General features: G+C 39.1%; 1 protein-coding gene across 1 annotated transcript; it reads right to left on the reverse strand.

The window, feature by feature from the left end:
- Nucleotides 1-11,679: 11,679 nt before the first annotated feature.
- LOC120518881 (Fc receptor-like protein 6) lies at nucleotides 11,680-20,864 on the reverse strand. Its single transcript, XM_039741886.1, has 4 exons — nucleotides 20,619-20,864; nucleotides 20,209-20,244; nucleotides 13,342-13,620; nucleotides 11,680-12,501 (listed from the first exon to the last, which is right to left on the reverse strand). Exons 1-4 carry the CDS (start codon nucleotides 20,647-20,649, stop codon nucleotides 12,179-12,181), a joined length of 669 nt encoding a protein of 222 aa, XP_039597820.1. The 5' UTR covers nucleotides 20,650-20,864; the 3' UTR covers nucleotides 11,680-12,178.
- Between the last annotated feature and the right edge of the window lie 1,159 nt (nucleotides 20,865-22,023).

Here is a 22,023-nt window from a genome sequence, read left to right on the forward strand (position 1 = left end):
GCTTCTGCATGTTTGATGTGACTGCATTGTGCCAATAATTGCACAATATCCTTACCTGAAATGTCCCTTTGACTGCTCTGTCTCCCAGTACCCTTTGCTCCATGCTTCACAGTTGCAGTAACTCATTAGTCACTGAACGTCACATTGCATAGTACTTGCATTTTTTTTTTATGTGGAGCCTCGTGTATGCATGTTCTGCTTTACTCACTGGCACATGAAAGCGTAAGATGCACATCGCTCACACCATTGCTTCCTCTAATTCTCAGAGGCTCAAGATGAAGCGAGGTGATCTTCTCATGTGTCACAATTCAGTAAACAAAAAAAAAATCCTTTGCTCCTCTTTTTGTACAGTTGTTCGAGGTATTTCCTTGTGATCTCAACATCCATTGCCATTATGGAACAGGTAGCTATGATGCTCTGTGTCACTAGGGGGCGTGACATACATGTGTATGTGTCGTGTCTGGAGGGTGGTCATGTGGTCATTTTATGGGAAGTAGTACTGATGAAAACTGAATTATACTTTATTGTCTTTTTATCAATGTGGTTCATTTTTATTTAAAGAACAATGAAGCCACATAAAACCATTTTTTTGAACTAGCTTTATTCAGTTCAGGTTTCCAAGAAAAAACTAGGAGGAAAAAGTGGAATACCTGGTATGGAACCCATGCTGATACAGTAGGTATAAGAGAACTCTACACAAACAATGGCCGGGCCGTTACTCAAACCCAGGACTCAGTAGCTGTGAACCAGCACAAAAAATCTTCCTGTACTTTTACAAAAATTGAGCAAGCAGTAATAGAGAGTATGGCACAAATTATTTACACTGCTCCTGCTCATTGTTGTAAGTTGGCAGAAAGCTGGTAATTTGTGGACCAGGAAATCAAAGTATCTGAAGGGTAGCCTGTGACCAAGAAGAATATCTGAACCAGGAAGTCAAAATAGCTATCGTCAAAAAATCAAAACCTTAACCAAAACTAGAGACATGACTGTGTTTTATCTTGAAACTTGGAAACTAAGCAATCCATGCTGACATCTTATGCACTCTCCCTGTTTATGACATATAATGCAATGCTACTCTCAGTCATGTAACCAGCAACATGTTTCATTGCCATTAAGGCAAATTAAAATGGGCTTGGAGTGCCATCATATACAAGATGCTTGTTATGTGTCTGCCAGATTGTGTTCCCTTACCTCTTTGTTAATTTCTTTCTGAATTTTTGGTCTAGATTAAAGTGTTTTTTATATGTTCATTGCAATTTTTTATTGTATATTAATAGTATGTATTATATTATTACATACATATATATTTATGTGTCAAGCTAAGTTCTTCTGTGTCCCTTATGTTTTGTGGGTGGTATGTAAAGAGGTCGGGCCACCCTGACTTCACCACACCTGAACCATTCCTTCTGGCTATTGTTCTGAATACAATCAAGAACAGCGATAAAAAAGAACAAATATATATATATATATATATATATATATATATATATATATATATATATATATATATATATATATATATATATATATATATACAGTGGTGTGAAAAACTATTTGCCCCCTTCCTGATTTCTTATTCTTTTGCATGTTTGTCACACAAAATGTTTCTGATCATCAAACACATTTAACCATTAGTCAAATATAACACAAGTAAACACAAAATGCAGTTTTTAAATGATGGTTTTATTATTTAGGAGAAAAAATCCAAACCTACATGGCCCTGTGTGAAAAATAATTGCCCCTGAACCTAATAACTGGTTGGGCCACCCTTAGCAGCAATAACTGCAATCAAGCGTTTGCGATAACTTGCAATGAGTCTTTTACAGCGCTCTGGAGGAATTTTGGCCCACTCATCTTTGCAGAATTGTTGTAATTCAGCTTTATTTGAGGGTTTTCTAGCATGAACCGCCTTTTTAAGGTCATGTCATAGCATCTCAATTGGATTCAGGTCAGGACTTTGACTAGGCCACTCCAAAGTCTTCATTTTGTTTTTCTTCAGCCATTCAGAGGTGGATTTGCTGGTGTGTTTTGGGTCATTGTCCTGTTGCAGCACCCAAGATCGCTTCAGCTTGAGTTGACGAACAGATGGCCGGACATTCTCCTTCAGGATTTTTGGTAGACAGTAGAATTCATGGTTCCATCTATCACAGCAAGCCTTCCAGGTCCTGAAGCAGCAAAACAACCCCAGACCATCACACTACCACCACCATATTTTACTGTTGGTATGATGTTCTTTTTCTGAAATGCTGTGTTCCTTTTACGCCGGATGTAACGGACATTTGCCTTCCAAAAGTTCAACTTTTGTCTCATCAGTCCACAAGGTATTTTTCCAAAAGTCTTGGCAATCATTGAGATGTTTCTTAGCAAAATTGAGACGAGCCCTAATGATCTTTTGCTTAACAGTGGTTTGCGTCTTGGAAATCTGCCATGCTGGCCGTTTTTGCCCAGTCTCTTTCTTATGGTGGAGTCGTGAACACTGACCTTAATTGAGGCAAGTGAGGCCTGCAGTTCTTTAGACGTTGTCCTGGGGTCTTTTGTGACCTCTCGGATGAGTCGTCTCTGCACTCTTGGGGTAATTTTGGTCGACCGGCCACTCCTGGGAAGGTTCACCACTATTCCATGTTTTTGCCATTTGTGGATAATGGCTCTCACTGTGGTTCGCTGGAGTCCCAAAGCTTTAGAAATGGCTTTATAACCTTTATCAGACTGATAGATCTCAATTACTTCTGTTCTCATTTGTTCCTGAATTTCTTTGGATATTGGCATGATGTCTAGCTTTTGAGGTGCTTTTGGTCTACTTCTCTGTGTCTGGCAGCTCCTATTTAAGTGATTTCTTGATTGAAACAGGTGTGGCAGTAATCAGGAAATTGAACTCAGGTGTGATACACCACAGTTAGGTGATTTTTGAACAAGGGGGCAATTACTTTTTCACACAGGGCCATGTAGGTTTGGATTTTTTTTCTCCCTAGATAATAAAAACCATCATTTAAAAACTGCATTTTGTGTTTACTTGTGTTATATCTGACTAATGGTTAAATGTGTTTGATGATCAGAAACATTTTGTGTGACAAACACAAATATATATGTGCTGTAACTTCTTCTTAGGGCAAAAGACTAAGAATCAGTTTAATTAAGTGCCACAATGTCTGGGTCTGTTTGACACTTTTATAACTTTTTCTCCTTCCATCTGTGTGCATCTTGAGGAGGCTTTCATTTCACCCATGTTGGTTGTCAAAGTAAACAATGAAATTTAAACCATTGTAAACAGATGTGCTACTTTGGTAAATCCAGTGGTGTTTGAAGGTTTCATTCACCAAACACTTAAGTTTACAGAGATTGAGAGAGAGATAATGAAAAAACTGGTGCACTTCAATTTGAATTTAAAAATGTCCTTCTAACTGGAGAGGATGGCCTGTTTATTTTCTGTCTGAGTTCTTTATTTTTGACTTACATGGTTAATGCAAACTTTCTAAGTAGTGTGTAAACTGCCATGGCTATGAGATGTATGATCACAGAGCATCTGATAGGTCAGAAATGATGTAATTAAATGCACATTGTGATTGACAGCTAGCAAAGCACTGTGTGCAACATTTAACTTACTGTAACAACATAAAAATAATAACTTTTTAAAAATAATAATAGATATAATAACAGCACTCACCCTAGACAGTAATAACACACACATTGGCATGCAGCTGTATTTCTTTATTAAAAAGTTCACTGTTTACATTGTGTGTGTAGGTCTGTTCCTCTGTCTGGCACATGTGTATTGGTTTGCACTTTAATTTTTTCTATTTTTCACTATATTTGTTGGTACTTTATGTTGAAGAAGTGAATTTCATGTCAGAGATCAATAGTGTCCCATCAACAGTATCTAAATACCTATCTATTATATTGTGTCTTTTAAATCTGTTGATCTATCTAAACACAGAGAAAGGATGAACAAAAGGGATGCAAGTGAAAAGAAGACCACAAAAGCAAAATAAAGACCCTAGAGCCCCTCTGGACATAGCTAAATTATGTCAAAGTCCCTTTGTACCTACATGGAAGTAGCATGTCTGCTGTTGAATACCTTTCACAAATTCTCTAGTTCAAGTATGGACAATCTGTTCTCGTCTACCATCTGTCAAATGAGTTCTTGCCCCATCACTTGATGCCACACACCACTAACACAACCTATGTTGACTTCTGTGATGTTCTGGAAATCACTGTCAGGATCAGGGCTGCTCTCTGAAAGTACTAAAACCATTCTCCTAGTGCTCCTTCTATCAGCCCCAAACACCTACATTTTCTCTTTAAGGTCCTATCTTTCATCCATATAAGGATGTATGGCCTTATGTATTGCCGAATGGAGCAGTTTGTTGTTACCCATTTGTCAGGGGGACTCCTAAATACTTGACTGAGTTCCTTTAACTTTCTTAAAGGCCCATAAAGTAATAACTTCCTGAGCACAATAACAATTTCTGCCAGATATCCCACAACAGTCTGGTAAAATATTGTTTTATTTCTATTTGTGTCATCTGATAAAAGTATATTATATATTATCTTATATATAAGACCAATTTCTGCAATCTTCTATTTTTACTGCACTGTGGACACTATCATTTCATTATTTTTATAAGAGAAAAGGGAATGAAACTTGAAGTTGAAAGTTAAAATAAAATTATTAATGTTTCATAGGTCAATATTTAATCCAGTCTAGAAAATACTTCAGTTAAGCATAATATATTGCTGGCTGGATAAATGCTTCAGCTGAAGCAATATTTCAGGAAAGTGTCGTACACATGATGGCATTTCCCATTTTTGCTCCTCAATGTTTTTGGGAATTGATGTTCTCTTTTGTTTATTTATACTCCACAGACCTTGACACAGAATTGATCAGCAGGACTGCCAGGAATATGTAAATGAGGACAATGCGAGTAAACATGCTTAGATATTAAGGTTAACCATGTGACAGGCCTTTCCATAAAATGTTGCATATTGTCAAGATTCAAAAAGAGAATTTGGACTGTAACACTGGATTTACAAAGCTAGAAGATGTACACATAACGTAACAGTCACATGCATTTGAGGACTTTGCTAACTTTTTTGAACAATGGAGTGTTTTACATTTTATCAGTTAGTTACCACATTCTTCTTTATTAAACTAGGGGGCTCCACCCCCTGCTCGCCTTGCTTGCCGACTCCCATGTTTGTTTTAATGGATATACAATTTAAAGAGATTGTTATTTTCATGGGAATTATTACATATGCATTATTTTGACTTTTACTTTAAAACTTTTGTAAAAACAATACTTGTCCTTTATTGGACAAATTGGTTAAATCTCTTTCTCGCAGGACGTATAACGCTGCTTGCGCTGTGAACGGGTGTCGGCTTAACGCGCGCTAAGGAGATGCCTTTAGATCATCTGATGTCTTTCTGCTGCCGCTGCTGGCGAGCTGCGTATTCTGCTTGTTGCTCTCCGCGTCGAGCATTTCAAAGCCTGTGCAGCAGCTGTCCTTTTGCCACTTCGTGTCTCTGCCCCTCGCATTGGTGGGGGGTGAACACACGCTAAGGAGAAGTGGTCGGATCATATGCTGGCTGGTTGGTGCTGCTGCTGCTGGCGAGCTACGTGTTCTGCTTGTTGCTTATTGTTCTTTTAAGAGCTGGGAGCACATGAAGTGGGTCTGCCAAAAGCATTCCAACATCTGATGGGTTAGATGTCCGTGAACTTGTTTTAAATGTTGTCTCACTGCCTTGTCTCGCGGGACGTCAAATTATCTTCCGAGAAGATCATGTCTCATCTCCCTAGTCTCCCTCCCAAGATTTTTTTTATAATAGATATTTTTGTAACATTGAGTCTTATTCAAAAGAATGGTGATTACAGAATGCAATAACATATGCTTTTAGACTACATTAAATGATTATTATTATTACCTCTCTATTATAAAAAAAAAATCCTGGAGAGAAACAGTAGGGCGACGATACGTGATTTTCACGTTAAGATCACGGAAGACACTTTAAAGACTCATGAAACTAGAGATATTGGCCACGGAGCATCTCACGGGGACCTTAAATGTGAGACTTTGTGCCAAGAGATTGACACAGAACCGTGTCGAGATGACGTAGAACATGAGATTCTTGCAAGACACGCCCTACTTACAACCAAATAACAGCACGGGCAGCAACACACTCAGTCATGTTTTGGCTTTGAGCACACGCAGATCTAGGGCTCTCAGCGCATATAAAGCGTGTACGGACAATACGTTATAAATGAAATGTAGACAACTAAGCGAAGAAGAAAGCAGTGCGGAGAAAAGAGACTCAAAAGTGTTGGAGAGACAAAAAAAGAATAAGCTAAGTTCAAATTCAGAAATTAAGGAAAGTAATTATTAGCCCGGAACAAGTGGAATTGGAAAAAAAGCACGTCCAATCGGGACGTTGGCACTATACACATGCAGAGCAGGTTAGAGATATGAAAGCAGTGGAATTCAAAAGGCTCAAAAATATGTTGGCGCGATACACATGTGGAGAAAGTTAAAGAATATGAAAGAAGAAAAATTAGAAAGTACAAAAAAAAGAAAGTAAAGATTGCAGGAGCACAAACAAACGGAAATTATTACTCGAAAAAGGGAAAAAAATCACCACGGACAAGGTGTCATTAAAAAAAAGCAGGCTAAAGCGAGGTCAGAAATAAAAGACAGAGTAGAAAACAAAGTAAAGTGTCATAAAAAGGTTAAAAAACAAGAGGGCCAAACACATACAGAGCAGGTTAGAGATAATGAAAATTGGAATTCAAAAGGCTCAGAAAAAAAAACGTAAGCGCGAAACACATGCAGAGCAAGATACAGAATACGAAAGCAGAAAAAAATGACAGTGTCAAAACAAAGAAAGTAAACACTGCATTAGCGCAAAAAAAGAGAAATTATTACTCGGAGAAATAACGAAAGGCGAATAGAGATCGAATATAGCTGCTATGTCAGAAGTATGTAAATATTGTAAGGCTTTGAAGTTTAAGTCAAGAGAATTTCAAACATGTGGTGTACCTCACATGCATTTATTGGATACTTTGCAAAAAAAAAGTAATTAACTGCTGATGATGAAGATCATTTTGTCTGTGCTGAAATTCTAGAGAAACCTATCCTGAATTATGGTACAAAGTCATTAAATACAAGTCTCACTGACCTCATTGAAAAGATTCAGCACGTTGGGACTCGAAAGATTCCAAATATTGTTTTTAGAGAAGTTCTGAAATAAAAGTAAAACTAATGAAATAGCAACATTTCAAAGAAAATAAAACAGGGGTTGACGAGTGAAGCGAGCAGGGGGCAAAGCCCCCTAGTTATTAATAATAATAATAATAATAATAGTACATTTTATTTATATAGCACTGTTCCCAATGCTTTGTAACGGCACTTTACAATTTCATGTAATTGAACTCATATAATCGTTGGCAGCTTTTCAGACTATGATGGAGAGAAAGTGTGTAGTTTTGCTGTTAATTACTCTACAGAGTGGAAGAAGTATTGAATCATTACAATGTTCAGATAGCATAGCCATTTGGTTGTTTTTAGTGTAATCTAAATACTGAGTACATGTTTACTCACTGTATGCTTACTCTTACATTACTAATTTCCTTTTAATATTCATTTGTAGGTGAGAAATTCTTTTTTTTTAAGTCCCTCAAGTGGCAGAAGATGCTGTATCTGAGGTGTGATTTCTTGCACAATCCCCGCGTTTGACTAACTTGTACTGGGGATCCATTTTGCCACTTAGTCGAGGCTGTCAGACAAGGAAAACAGGAACAGATACAAACCACAGAAACTGAAGTGACTGCTCTCAAGTTAAAATTGAAACTGAAAACTATTCCATAATCAAAGTCGCACAGGATGTTTATCTGTTTTGAGACAGGTGACTTCACAAATTTGCCAATGCTTTTCAACATGAGATTCTGAAATATCAAAGATTTTGTACAACACCCTCTATTCAAGATATTTCAACAGAAATGAAAGTCTCCTGACAAATTTCCTTAAAGTGTAAATGTGTCAAATGTCTACAAAGTCAGACCACTGAGAGCTGAGTTGTTACACTGCAGACAGACAGATATACAAAATATGACAATCGTAGTATGTGCTTTTCACTTTATATGCAAATATAGCTAATAAAACATGGTCACACTTTAGTTTAGTTATCCACCTTAATAAAAGGATGTGCCTGTGTATCCAGCAGGTGGCGCATGTGCCCTGGGAAGAGGTTTGTTAGAGATTACAGCCATTACTAACCCAAAAATATACATAAAGATATATATTATATCTTTCCCCAGCAGTACAGTGGTGACTCTAAACAGAATAAAGAATCAGTAACACTTAAGGAAAATTATAGCAGCTCCTGTTTAATAAAGGCTTAACACTCACAAGAATATAATTCTCAAAGGAACGCAATACTTGGCCAAAGCATGAAACAGTTGGGATCTCCTGTGATTGGTGCTTCTCCAACTTCGAGACAAAGTGTGGCAAAGTATGTTGTCCTAGGCATGGGCAGGATTGATGTCTTCCATCTGTCTGTAGGTGAGCTCTGTTCTCCTGGGTAATGCCTAAGCATTTATACATTTCCAACAGTTCAAGAGTCTGAAATACGATCATGCAAGCTCCAAAATGCTTACTTTCTGGTTTGCAAACAGAACAGACACTTTAAACCAGAAACTGAACTTCTGCACACTTCTTCTTTCCCTGAATATCCTTCATTGGCAGCGAACGGTTGTTTGTTGCTCATCTTCTTGTCATATTGCTAACCTAGCGATCTGTCTCTCCCGCTGTCAGACAGTTTGTGTGGCAATTTCAATTTGGGAAGCCCCGAAATAGCCAACAGTGACCCTGGTGATCCTGCCTATAATATTGATTGTGACTAACCAGGGTACAACAGCACTTCAGCGCTATAACACCTGACTCATCTTGTCTCCCTGTCTGTTACATTCTCAATGTAAATAATACGCATGAATAATCCTCACAGATCATAGTGGCACATTTAAAACTTTTGTATGTCTGTCTGTCTGTCTGCCTTTCCATCCTGTTGCTGTGTCTTTCTTATTCCAAAAGATGGGCCATCGCAAATATTTGCAGTAATAAAATGAATTGCATTTGTCATTCCAACAAATGGTGCATCACAGTCATTAACACTGCTTTTACAAATCCCATACCAAATGGCTTTTGTATTAGATACACATGGAGTGCATGGTGCACTGCAAATATTAATGCTGCGGTTGCCATTTGTGCTATCATGAGAGCTTGAATTAGTGACCAGTGAATTAGTCATTGGCAGCTGTGGTATAAATACGGTGGTGTGCGGTACTGTCAGTATCCCTCAGTGTAAAATACAAACTTCCAAAAATGAAGCAGTAGTTTTTCCAAAATAGGCCCTGTCATTACAAGTAGCCTTCACTGCAGCTTTCACAATGGGGCGTGGCTAAACACAGGTCAAGTTAAACATTTAACTCCGCCCATAATCCTCATGCTGGTGGTGACATTTGTGAGGCTTTAGCAACTGTAGCTGTGATGCGTCTGCTTTCACTATGGTTAAGATTGAGGTTGTGGGACGGTTATCTGACTCAAATAATGACAACCACTGAATAAATCAAGTTACATAAACATGCAGTTTCACTCTTCGCATACAGGTCATGTCTTTTCTGTGCAGAATCAGGACACCCCAAATGCCTGATGTACAGTATATGAATTACAGGTGGAGGTAAATGTCTAAGCCTGCCAGTGTTTAGGTATACCCCTTTATCCCATGCTGCAGTGAGGTCTTTCTCTAGCATTAGGGTTTTTCTTTTAATCCCAATCTCAGCGTTGTCTTTGACTTTGCATTAGTCTTTGCCGCAGTGTTATGGTTGCTCTGATTGCCTTTCCAGTTCTGACTCCATCTCTCAACTTTTGTTATCGTCTCCTGGTCTTTTTACAAGCTCAGAGTAATCCTTGGACATATTATTAGCATTATCAACAAAGGGAAGCCCAAATATGAGATACAGAAAATTTCCTCCTGTCACCTACGTGTCCATAATTCTAATATTTCAGTCATCTGATAGGCCAGCAAACTGACTATACTTGATCGTGTGGATGCTTGGATGGGATGTTTGGAAGGCTGACTAACATCAACTCCCTACTTGTTTCTGTATTTTAAAGAAGGTCGAAAAATAAACAGAAACTCAAACATCATGAAAAATGGTGCTGATTGATTATTAAACGTGAAACAGCCATCACAAATAGCAACTACAAAGTCATATTCGTAAAACCCATAGCTTTCCAAATGAAGGCTCTGTAAACTGTTAGATTACTGTTACAATATGGGAATTTACAGACATCAAAATGATATTTACAATTATGAATAAAAAACACAGTTAAATCCACGAGATAATGCAGTCCCAAGAGGAAATGCTCAGATTTGTGTAAGCTGTATCTTTTTGAAAATTGACCAGTTCAAACAGTTGGAAAACGAAATGAATAATGAAGTGACAAAGTGTTCACACCTCAGACAGTATTTTAGCATTTTTATACTGTTTTTTTTTTTAACATTATGAAATAATAATGCAGTGGTAACCTGAAAAGTTAGAAGTCTTCATTCGGTTCTTTCCATGTTCAAAGGTCAGTTGTAATGAGCAGCAGGAAAGCGGCGTGATTTCAGTCAAAGGCTTGGTATAGAGGAACGCATTTCAAAAGCGCGTTGTCTCCTGATCTAAAGCACTGGGCTCTAAAGCTACAATAGTTATGTTTTGCTGAATGCTACTGGATACTGCATAAACTTCCTGACAGATACCGTTCTTTTTGACCAGTTTACGTCCACACTGCGTGAAAAAGTACAAGAGTTAAGTATGAACCTTAAGAATAACAAACACACGTGTGTTCGTTCAGGGATTTCAATAAGAGCGGAAATGGCAGCATCCATCATCTGAAAAAGTGGAAGAGAAAATTATTTCCAAAAGGTTGATATGATTTCTGGGAGAATATCGTTAGCCTCAGAGTTGTTTCTGGTATTCACAGAGTCAGAATGGAAATGAAAAATTACCAACTTGCATGTCTTCCAGTCTTCTTAGATTTATTGCATAATGATTGTAAACATTTGCTGCCTGAGCAGTCAGTTTACAGATATAGTACTGCTGGAAAATAGCATCTCATACGAGGTGAGACACAAAAATAACCAAACTGGACCGGGTGCTTTCCTAGAAAACCGCCTGAGGTCGGCCGGAAGTGAATTATAGATCTATATCCCCTCCTACATGCCTTCTCAAACCGCTGACCAGCTAGGTATATCCTGTGAATAGCCCAGTCAGTATTTGCACAACAATCACTACACGAGTTGCCGCGATAATATTGGGTGAAAAAATCGAACAGTGAATCAACATCAAATTTCTCACAAATGTTCTCTTTTTCCATAAAGCTGTTTTTGACTGACAAAATCATTCCTGTCCTCGATCATCCTCCCTATTCGCCCGATTTAGCTCCCTGTGATTTTTACTTGTTCCCAAAAATCAAAAGTGACCTGTAGGGAACACATTTTTCTTCAATGGATGAAGTGAAGACAAAAACAGCAAACCTGTTGAAGAGACTCAAGCAAGAAGACTTCCAGCACTGTTTCAATCAATGGAAGATACGTATGAAGCAGTGTAGAGATCGGGAGGGGGAGTATATAGAAGGTGACAACGTTTAGAATGCTGTAATTCATCAATAATTATTATTTTTTACCAATCCAGTTATTTTTGTGTCTCACCTTGTATTTTGGGCATAAAACCTTAAAACATTTTAACAATGACAGAATATGAAATTCTGGTATAAATTTCTCTTTCTGTTAAAATGGAGGAACTTCCTTCAGCACTTTCATTTCAATAGTGTTAACCAAATGCAAAATACTAATTACAAAATATGTTAGCAGAAGACTCATTATGATAGAGGTGTGCATATGAGTTTTTTTAGATAAACTTCCCATAATCCACTTGAATGTTTGATGTAGTTGTACACAGACATACAGAACAGAACTCATTCCAGACGCTTTAAGCACCATGCTTCAAAATGGCTAAAAACAAAAAGTAATGTGATATATAAGATGATTGCCAGGTTTGCCCAGACTGAATCCCAGTTCACTCAGTTCAGTTTCTCGTTCTTCTTATCTCTTTAACTGGTTTTCTAATTAGATAGTTCTTCCCGGCACTCAATTGTATTCCCTCCTATCATAGACAACTTGCACAGCCAGAGGTTCACTGAAATCTGAATAAAAGTCTCCCCTATGACCCTGGCACCAATATATTCCCCCATTGGATTCCTTTACATAGCTCACTGAGTATGTCTGGCCAGTTTCTTGACACCCATCAGCTTGAAGGTCGTCGTCGAAGTTACGCCAAGTGTACTTCCATCCAGTGTTGTCTTTTGGAATCTCACATTTCAGAGTGAAGCTTTCTCCTAGTAAAACTTTTATGACATTCCCGTTAATTAATTTTCTGCCCTTTGCAGTCATCACAGGCTTTGGTTTTCCACCTGGAATGAAAAAAGGAGAATACGTGGATATCTTAAATTATAGTGTTTGCATGTGGTGGTTAGGATGATGTTGTAACATTTTCAAAACAAGTCCATATAAAGAGTTACTAAATGGTATGCCATTGACCAAAGTGAGTGTCTTTAAGACATGCAGTCACCTGAGGAGACCCACAAACTAACACATCAGTATTGGTAATGTCTTATTTTTGTTTGCTGGTCACCTACAATTGTTTCCAGAGACCCAAGATACCTTCCTTGTCACAAACACATAGGGTGGGATCATGTGTTATGACCCTGTGAAGGCTATGTGATATCACAAGACATGGAAGTGAGGTGTTGGAGACCATTTTGGGACATTAAGCTGACCTAAAAGCTTGTATGGCAAATTTTCTGAACTGTTTCTTGGAGAGCTAGACCCTCTCATTTTTACATTCAGTCTGTCATATTTGAATATTTTTTAAGTAAGTTTTTTTTTTAATCTAATATAAAATGATGCAAAATGGTGTGTCTTAGTGCATCCAGACCTTGCTTTATGATATCAGAGGCTATTTTTAAATGAAAATAGCAGGCCTGGAATCACAACTTTGAAGTAGCTACAGGAACCTGAGACAATAAGTGAAACTTAAACAGTCACAACTTGTACTGTAGATTGTGTACCAAGGAGTAAACAAGGTACATTACTTAATAAGTGGATTTTGGATTCAGATCTCAAAGTATTTGGGTTAATTTAAATTAAGCAAAAGGTATTAGTGGGTGGCTCTACTGTGGTTTAGAAAAATGTGTCCATATGTATTTGTATGTGTTCATCATCAAGCCACGTAAGGTTATCTTTTGACTTACTTTCCACATTAAGCATAACAGGAACACTGCTTCTCCTCATGCCCTCTTCTTCATGCCCTGCCTCACAGTGATATTTCCCAATCCTGGGTGCATCTGCTGAACCAATCTTTAGAGTCGGTTCCGAGCCAGTGTACCTGAGGCCCTTCGAGTCTTTGAAGAAGCTGTACTTCAGTTGCACATATTGCTGCTTTCTTTCCACCAAGCACTGCAGGGTCACAGCCTCACCAGACCACACTGAGGCACTTGGCAAGACTTTTAGGACTGGTCTGCTATAAAGCTCTGAGGAGAGAAACAGAGAGAGCATAACAGATAACAAAAATATACTTGTGAATCCATCATTCCGCTAATTAATGTTTATTTCCATGTAATCATTTCAGAGCAGGTCCACTCAATACACTACATAGATGTGGTGCAATCCATACTCGTGTCTGCATAAGCATGGTGTGCGTACTTCTCATTTACACAGTTTGTGTGAACAAGGAGCGTTAAGTCTTGAGAATGCTCAGAATGTAGAGATGTGTAGAGAAATGTTTATCCCAGATGGGAAACAATGAGCAGGTGCCCCATAAGAGTTCTGGTTGTGTGCAAGAACCGTAACGAAGGTATGAACAGTCAGTAACACGACGCACTAATTAAGCTTTCACAAATTCGTCCAACAACTTTTTGCTTTTACTGAAGCCCTTAACTCTCAGGATTTGGCTATTTAAATAAAATATACAATATTATAATATTTTATTCATTTTCAGTATTTTATTATATGCATTGAAATAATTTGTCTAAATTTGTACTGTCATTGATGTTTCTCAGTTCTACTTGTAACAGAAGAGGGTGCTTTTGTAGCATCACTGAATAACAAGAACACTGCTTTGATGTTGATCTTATTGAACATTGCTAATAAAAAGCAATGACACCATTATATTTCGTGATAACTTTAAGACTAACCCATTTTGAGTTTCTAGGCACATGTGCTGCATTTCAATATCAGCAGTAAGTTTAAATTCTCATATTATTTTTGTTCTGAAGTCTGTCAGGGTCATATTGCTTTTTGCACTTTTCTTTCTTAAATATGAACGTTAGCATGTCCATCTTTGCAACATTGACCATGATAAGGTCAAGCTATAATAGTGAGCCTGGTGAGCTGCCACCTCATGGATCCAGCCTGAGCTCAAAGCCTAATCCCGTGTGGAATGTGCATGTTCTTCATAGGTCTCAGATGGAATACCCTGAACATTCCCAAAAAAGTGGTTGTTAGTTTAATTAACATTCCTACTGGGATAGGCTCTGCCCACTTGCAATCCTAAATTGGACAGTTATGCTATAAAGGGGAGCTTTTTTGCTGGACTAATTTTATTTAAATTGGCCTTGAATGAGCAAATGTTGGTATATGAGCGTGCCTTCAGTGGACTTGGCATTCTGTCCAAGGCTCACTTTCAGGAGGAGTAAGGTCCAGTTCACTGTGACCCTCAAATAGAAAAAGAGGTAGATGCCTTTGCCAGCATCCTTCCACACTGGAGTTTAGAAAGAATGACAAAAGGGACTTCAGTGGAAAAGCCTACATGCCACAGTACACTGTTTCCACTGTGCTATTTCCTGAAAGTCTGTTAAAGAAGCAGCATGAGATTAGCACTATACTAGTGTTTTCCACTAGGAGGCGCTAGCTCCCTGGAAATACATTCGTTTTGCAATTGCGGTGTTTTAAGTAACCTGAACCTATAAAGATATTATACAAAAAGGTGATACCCCTCCTGTAGTAATACAGCGGTAAGAAATCACATAGGAGAAATAACTGACGATAAATGACAATTTACGCAGTATAACAAACGAAGGAAGCCATGACAAGACTATTACCGAAGTGGGAGCTCAATGTATACAGTCTGCCATTTTTGTCGCTGTGCTGGAAGGATTTTCAGGATCGGATGACGGTATCTCCCATCCATCTTTCGGCTTCAAAGGTGTGCCAGGCAATGTTCCAAGGCTTTATACTCTTTCTCCATGTGGAGGCCCCAACTTAGATGAATAATACAATTCCAAATAAGGTAAAGAAGATCCAATGTCATGCTGACTGACTCTGACACACAGAAATAGTGCATATTGCACATTTCACAGTTGTCCTTAACTAGCAGTTCTAAATGCTGGGCTCCTGTACTAAATCTGGCTTTGTGTTAGCTATACATGTGAGAAGAAAAGAAAAGCAGATTTAAAATATTTGCACAGAGCACAGTGACATATTAAACTTATATTCTGATTACAACTAGTAATCAGTTCACTACAATATATTACTATTTAAGAGTCACCCAATTGTTACTTCCTTATCCATTTATGAACGAACACAAATTAGACCTTAACACTAGAATTGCCAGAGCCTACGAAAAAACTTGTAGATCTGGCCCATCTTAAATCCGTTCACACCTCTTCGCCAGCGTCTTTTGTCCTCTAAATGTGGTGATAAAGACAAGCTGTAAGCAGCCGGCTATTCCATCCCCTCACCGACTTAGAACGTACATGTAACTTCTCCCAGCTCATGCCTTGATTGATTATCTGGGAGTGAAGTATACATAGTATACATGGGTATATATGATATTTGGAATTATTCGTTTTATGACCTGTATAGTATGCAGAGGAAAGAATAGTACAGAGCAGTAACTTCAGCACTATATGCAATCATCAGATTCAAATGTTAACAGTTCACACACGCAAGAATCATCCTTCTTACATTTACAACGTGTGTACCTGTTACAATGTACCTCTCTATGCTGTGGTTTCTATTATACACCTGAAAGAAAGAGACAATATATGTGAAAACATCATCACACTAATGCAATATTATTTGAAAATGAACAGGGTCAGATCGGGTTTGAATTTATGCTGGCACTGTGGGAGGTGGGAGTTGAAGCTACTTCTGACAGGGCACTCTGCCAGACTTTCCCAGCCAACCCTCACAACACGTTTCGGCCTACGAAGCCAACTCACCTCCAGTTGGTGATCAGTTGACAGCTCCGCCTCTCTCTTCAGCCGAGTGTCCAAGACATGTGGCCGCAAGTCTGATGACACAACCACGAAGTCGAACATCGAACTGAGGCCTAGGGTGTATGGAGACCCCTATGCCTGAACAGTGTTCGTTATGGACAATCTGTGACGAGCACAGAAGTCCAATAACAAAACACCACTCGGGTTCAGATTGGGGGCATTCCTCCCAATCACGCCCTTCCAGGTCTCACTGTCATTGCCCACGTGAACAATGGAGTCTCACAACTGAATGAGGGAGTCTCCAGCAGGTGTACCCTCTAGCACCCCCTCCAGAGACTCCAAAAAGGGAAGGTATTCCACATTGCTGTTCTGCACATACGTACAAACAACAGTTAGGACCCGTACCCCCACCCGAAAGTGGAGGGAGGCTACCCTCTTGTCTACTGGGGTGAACCCCAATGAACAGGCTCCAAGTTGAGGGGCAATAATTATGCCCACACCCGCTCGGCACCTCTCACCGGAGGCAACTCCAGAGTGGTAGAGAGTCCAGTCCCTCTCAAGTAGATTGGTTCCAGAGTCTACACTGTGCATCGAGGTGAGCCAGAACCTCTCGACCTCGCGCACTAGCTCAGGCTCCTCCTTCAGAGAGGTGACATTCCAAGTCCCAAGAGCCAGTTTCTGTAGCCGAGGATCGGACCGCCAAGGTCCCCACCTTCGGCCACCACCCAACTCACACTGCACCCAATCTCCTTGGCCCCTCCTACAGGTGGTGAGCCCATGTAAAGGGGGACTCACGTTGCCTCTTTGGGGTGTGCCTGGCTGAGCCCCATGGGTGCAGGTACTGAATGAATGCTAATCCCAAATTGCATGCTTTGTGCTGATCAATAGGGGTCAAAGTTTACTATTTCAACTGAAGGAACTGATTTTGTAGGGACATGGGAAGAATTTGGCAGTTGCACAACTGAGTCATGTACTTGTCAGTTTCTTCTTCCACCATCTTGCCTGAAGAAGAGGCTTGAGTTGCCTGAAAAGCTAGCATATTGTAATTTTTTTTACTTAGCCAATAACTTCTCACTATATTCATAATGGCTAACACGTTACAACACCCTAGTACTTCTTCCATTATGAAACTGGATAACAGTAACACCATCTGCCACCCACCCCTTCTAGTCTTCATGACATAAATTCAGCCATCACAGACAAGGCGGCATCAATAGTTTACTAGTTGAGCTGAAGGAGAAGATTTAAAAATAAGAAATTCTTCCAGCTACATCTTGTCTTTGAAAAAAGTGGGGGTTTCTTTCCAAACACTAAACACTTTCACTTTGCTTTTGTCTTGTTCTTTCATAACTTTATTTTAACTTATGCTCATATATTTCTATTGTTTCTGAACATGTTGAATGTGGTCGTGACCTTTCAGACTTGTAAGCACCAGTCATGCCAAGTGAAGGAGTTGCTTTTAAGCTCTGTAATTAACTATTTGAGGCTCTCCACATAAAAATGCAAAGCCTGGTGAGTGCTAGGGGACCAGGGCTGAATTCTGGACTGAGAACAACTGCTAGTTGGATGAGAGTTTAAAACTGTCAAACATTCTGCCAATCATGTATCTTAGAAACATCCACTTCAAAGTCAAAGTCAAAGTGAACTTTATTGTCATCTCACCCATATACTGTACAAGTATACAGATAGACGAAATTGCGAATTCTCAGTCACCTCACTGGATATTTCTGCGCAGTTTCTTTGGAAATCTAGCAGGATTTGCCGCTCGTAAATGTATGTCTGCGTACTACTATCACTTAAATCTACTTTTCTACTTATACTAGTTAACAAAGACGAACAAAGATTAACACTAAACACTGCGGACTCGGGAGCTCTGTAAGCCGCAGCCTGCACGGGCGCCGCCATGATCAGAGCAGCATGATCACTTCTCCTACCAACTGCGCTGACCATATCAAGATTGTTGAATTTTTCACCAAGAAGCTCTTTACATAGTGCATTTATCCTCGTCTGTTGAGGAGATGGTTTCTAACTCATTTTTATTTTCTCTACATCTGTAGTAGGTAGGTACACAGTATCTTTAATTAGGATTCACCACCTTGAAGGTGTTCACATGTTATTTCTTTTGCAAAACTGAATCTTTTTTGACATTGATCAACAGGAAAAAAGACTATTTTATGTCAAAGTAAAAACAGATCTCTGCAAAGTGATATGAATTACAGATACAACACTCAAAATAATCGATCAGATAAGTGTTTGCCCTCTTCAAGTCAGTATTTAGTTAGCCATGAATGCCTTGAGTCTGTGTGGATGCAGACTTGGTGTTTAGTCTAATGTCCAAAAAGCTTGATGTGACCACAGAACCCACCCTACCTCACCATCTCCCTCATGCCTTCTGGCAAACTCTCGCTGAGATGTCAATTGCCTTTTTTTTAACAGTCTTTCTTTTGCCAATCTCCCATAAAGCTGGTGAAGCACCGGGCCAGCAGTTGTTATATCCACAGTCCCTCTAAACTCTATTTTTGTTTGCCATTTTTAGTTTGGTGTTTCAAACTCAGAGTGAAGGGTTAATATTATAACATGATTATCATATTTTAGTTTAAATATTTAATACCTGGAATCTTAGTCAATTATTAGGATAAAACTGAGTATTGTGCTTCACAGCAAACATCTTTCCAAACATCTTTGGTAAAGTGAGGTCCGTGGCTGATTGCCTTTTTAAATAAATAATTGCCGCACTCATGGCTTTAAGGAGGGGATGTGGTAGCATGGCGGGAGCAGTTCCCGGGCGCAATGCGGCACGGACGTTTCCGCACTTAAGTGCACAGGTTCGGAGTCGCCCATCGTTGTAATTGATGCCAGGAGCTGCTAATCGCCACACCTGTGACACGTCCCCATATAAAAAGGAGAAGCGTGAGTGGGAGGGGAGGAAATATAAAAGGAAAGAAAAGAAGACGGAGGTTAGAGGAAAGAGAGACGGAAAGAGCCGGTGAGTGAGTGAGTGAGTGAGTGAGTGAGTGAGTGAGTGAGTGAGTGAGTGAGTGAGCGAGTGAGTGAGTGAGTGAGCGAGTGAGTGAGTGAGTGAGTGAGCTGAGGACAGCAGGCTTGTATGAGTAAAGGCAGGCAGCTGAGGAGAGCCTTGGCCGACACTCGGAGCAGTTGGAAGCGATCACTCATGTTGAGCAGTTCCTAGGAGCAGGAGCAACCAGGAGGTTGAACATCCCACCATGGAAAGCAGCTGGACTCAAGGAGGTTTGGGAAGGACAGCCCCAGTGTGAACACCTTGATCACTGGGGATCCGAGTCTCGGTCCGGCGAGGGAGCTGTACGTAGCCAGGGGACGGAAGCCAACCAGACCAGGTGAAGGTTGGCTGCAATCTGCTGATAGGGCATCTCCCCTACTGCAAGGACTGTATGAGCTCATTTATTTTTTAAAAGGACAACTTCCTGCCATGGTTTTAATCTCATTTTTAAGGCTTTGTTTTTTTGGATTTTAACTCCACGTTTTTATGGATTATTTATTTATGGATGATTTTTAGAACTCTTCAATTTTCATTTGGGCACCGTTTTGTTTTTGTTTTTAATACAAATCACTTTGCACTTTTCCGTTGCTCCAATTGTGATTTGTCCCGATCTGTCAGTTAATCTGGATACGTAATCTATGGTGTTGGGTTCGAGAGCCTCCTAAAGAGGAAGAGGGAAGCTGAAGCACGACCTGCACTGTCACAACATCTTGGCAACTTTTTGTAGACTTTCCTATGAGAGTTGGTACAAGCAACTAACTTATTAAGGTTGAGGGTAGACAACTACTAGGAGAAAAAGTAAACCAGAACTATATTCCCAGTACTGTGCTAATGGGCTTATCAATCCATATATTCAAATGGCTGTGCTACTGCACTCTTACCTTCTGCTTTTTCCAAGTCTGTTAATACACTTAGCACTGGAAAGAAATAAAAGAGAAAATATGTAATACAGATCCCCAAAAACTCCAAATAATTAAGCCATATTATTTTAAAAGTACAGTATAAGGAATGTTTTCTAATAAGTTTACAATAAATACATTCTGTAAAACTTAAAGCAGGGCTTTTTTTTGTAAGAATCCTCCCTCTACGTCTTGTGCTTAGAGCGTGAGCAAGTAGAGCCCAATTGAATCAACCTAAGAAAGTTCAGCCATAGATTTCAGTCAATCCACACTTGAATTTCCAAACAGACTTCACAATTATCACTTAAATGCTAAGAAACGTTTTAGAAACCTGAGGACTAACTGTCCAAAGCCCTAATTTAAAAAGCCTTAATAGATATAAAAATGCTTACCAAAAAGCAAAGCAAGTCCAAGAGTCTGCATCCTGACCAGAAATTCGTCAAGTACACGTCTGAACACACCACTGTGGCAGCAGCTTTAAAGGTTTGCCATCAGTAATCATCCTGCCTCAGTTAGCTAATGTTTGATGTGACTGCATTGCGCCAATAGTTGCACAATAGCCGTACCTGATCTGTCCCTCTGACTGCTGTGTCTCCCAGTACCGTTTGTTCAGTGCTTCACAGTTACAGGAACTCTTTAGTCAGAGTCTGTCAACAACGTTTGCTTTTGACACACACATTAGACTAATTAGTGTCACCTTATTGGCTCACTCTTTGGGGGTCAAATGGCATCTAGAAGAGAGACTGTCCATTCAGTTATGGCCATTACCTTCCAGAATGTAATTTAGAGTTACACAATGGTGAGTGCAATCCTACTTGAAAATAAACAGGCATCACTTTGGGATTAGACTACGTCATCACTTTTTATTTATTTTGTTCTAATATGAAACCCAGAAGAAGCACAACTTTAAACAAATTAAACTTTACTCAAACTTAATTTTTACATGAATTGATCACTAAACAGAAGGAATCATATTCAAAAATGAATTATGTCATGGTTCATGGTGACGAGTTCTTTTTTCTTAAGTGGTGTAACAATGGCTACTCTTGTGGTGGCTCATTCACTACAAAGCAGAGCAGCAGAACAAAGAGCAAGACGTACACCTCATTGTAATCTAATTCAGCAGGAAATATAAGAAGAATATTTCTTTCTTGTTTTATTGTACTTTTCTCTGTTACTGTAGTTAGTTATTTGCAATGTTACCTTTTTGGGAATGAGTTGCTATACATGCCAAAGTTAAGTAGGGGGTCTTGTTCACATAGCCATGAGTTTGTATATAAAGGATAAGTTGGATATTTTTCAAGTCATTTTTCAAAGTCATGATATATATTAATCTTTCACATGAAAATGTGTTCTAAATTGAAGCAACTTGTTATAAATGTTAAAATATACCTAGCCTGTTCTTGGAATTTAAAATGGAGCTGGAAAGTCAGGCGCCCAAAACTGACTGAACATGTTAATTTTTCAAGGTAAGAGTGTTATCGAGCATTCTCTGCATTTTGCTGTTACAGTTTTGCACATTTTGTAAAACAGTTCATGTGTCTCATTTTAGGAAGGAAAAAAAAGAAATATATTGTGAGATTTGGCCATTTCTGGAGGAGATTCCTGTGTGCTGTCTGTTCATCTGCCCCGGGGCTATTGTTTTTCTCTAGTATATACTTCTCACTCTCTAAAAATTGTTCTTACATAATTGATATATTATTAATTGTCAGACTGCCTCTGTACTGTAGGCATCTAAACAATGGTTACCGAAATAATAGTGCACAATCATCTTTCACTATACGTGATAAAAATGAT

The sequence above is a fragment of the Polypterus senegalus genome, chromosome 18 (assembly GCF_016835505.1).
Source record: "Polypterus senegalus isolate Bchr_013 chromosome 18, ASM1683550v1, whole genome shotgun sequence".
In the NCBI taxonomy this organism is placed as follows: domain Eukaryota; kingdom Metazoa; phylum Chordata; class Cladistia; order Polypteriformes; family Polypteridae; genus Polypterus; species Polypterus senegalus.

Excerpts from the sequence above, each read along its gene's own strand:
- LOC120518881 (XM_039741886.1), bottom strand. The coding sequence starts at position 20,649 with ATGCAGACTCTTGGACTTGCTTTGCTTTTTG. Across the intron at positions 20,245-20,618 it reads TGGACTTGCTTTGCTTTTTG|TGCTAAGTGTATTAACAGAC; the intron begins GTAAGCATTTTT and ends ATTTCTTTCCAG. Across the intron at positions 13,621-20,208 it reads AGACTTGGAAAAAGCAGAAG|AGCTTTATAGCAGACCAGTC; the intron begins GTAAGAGTGCAG and ends TTCTCTCCTCAG.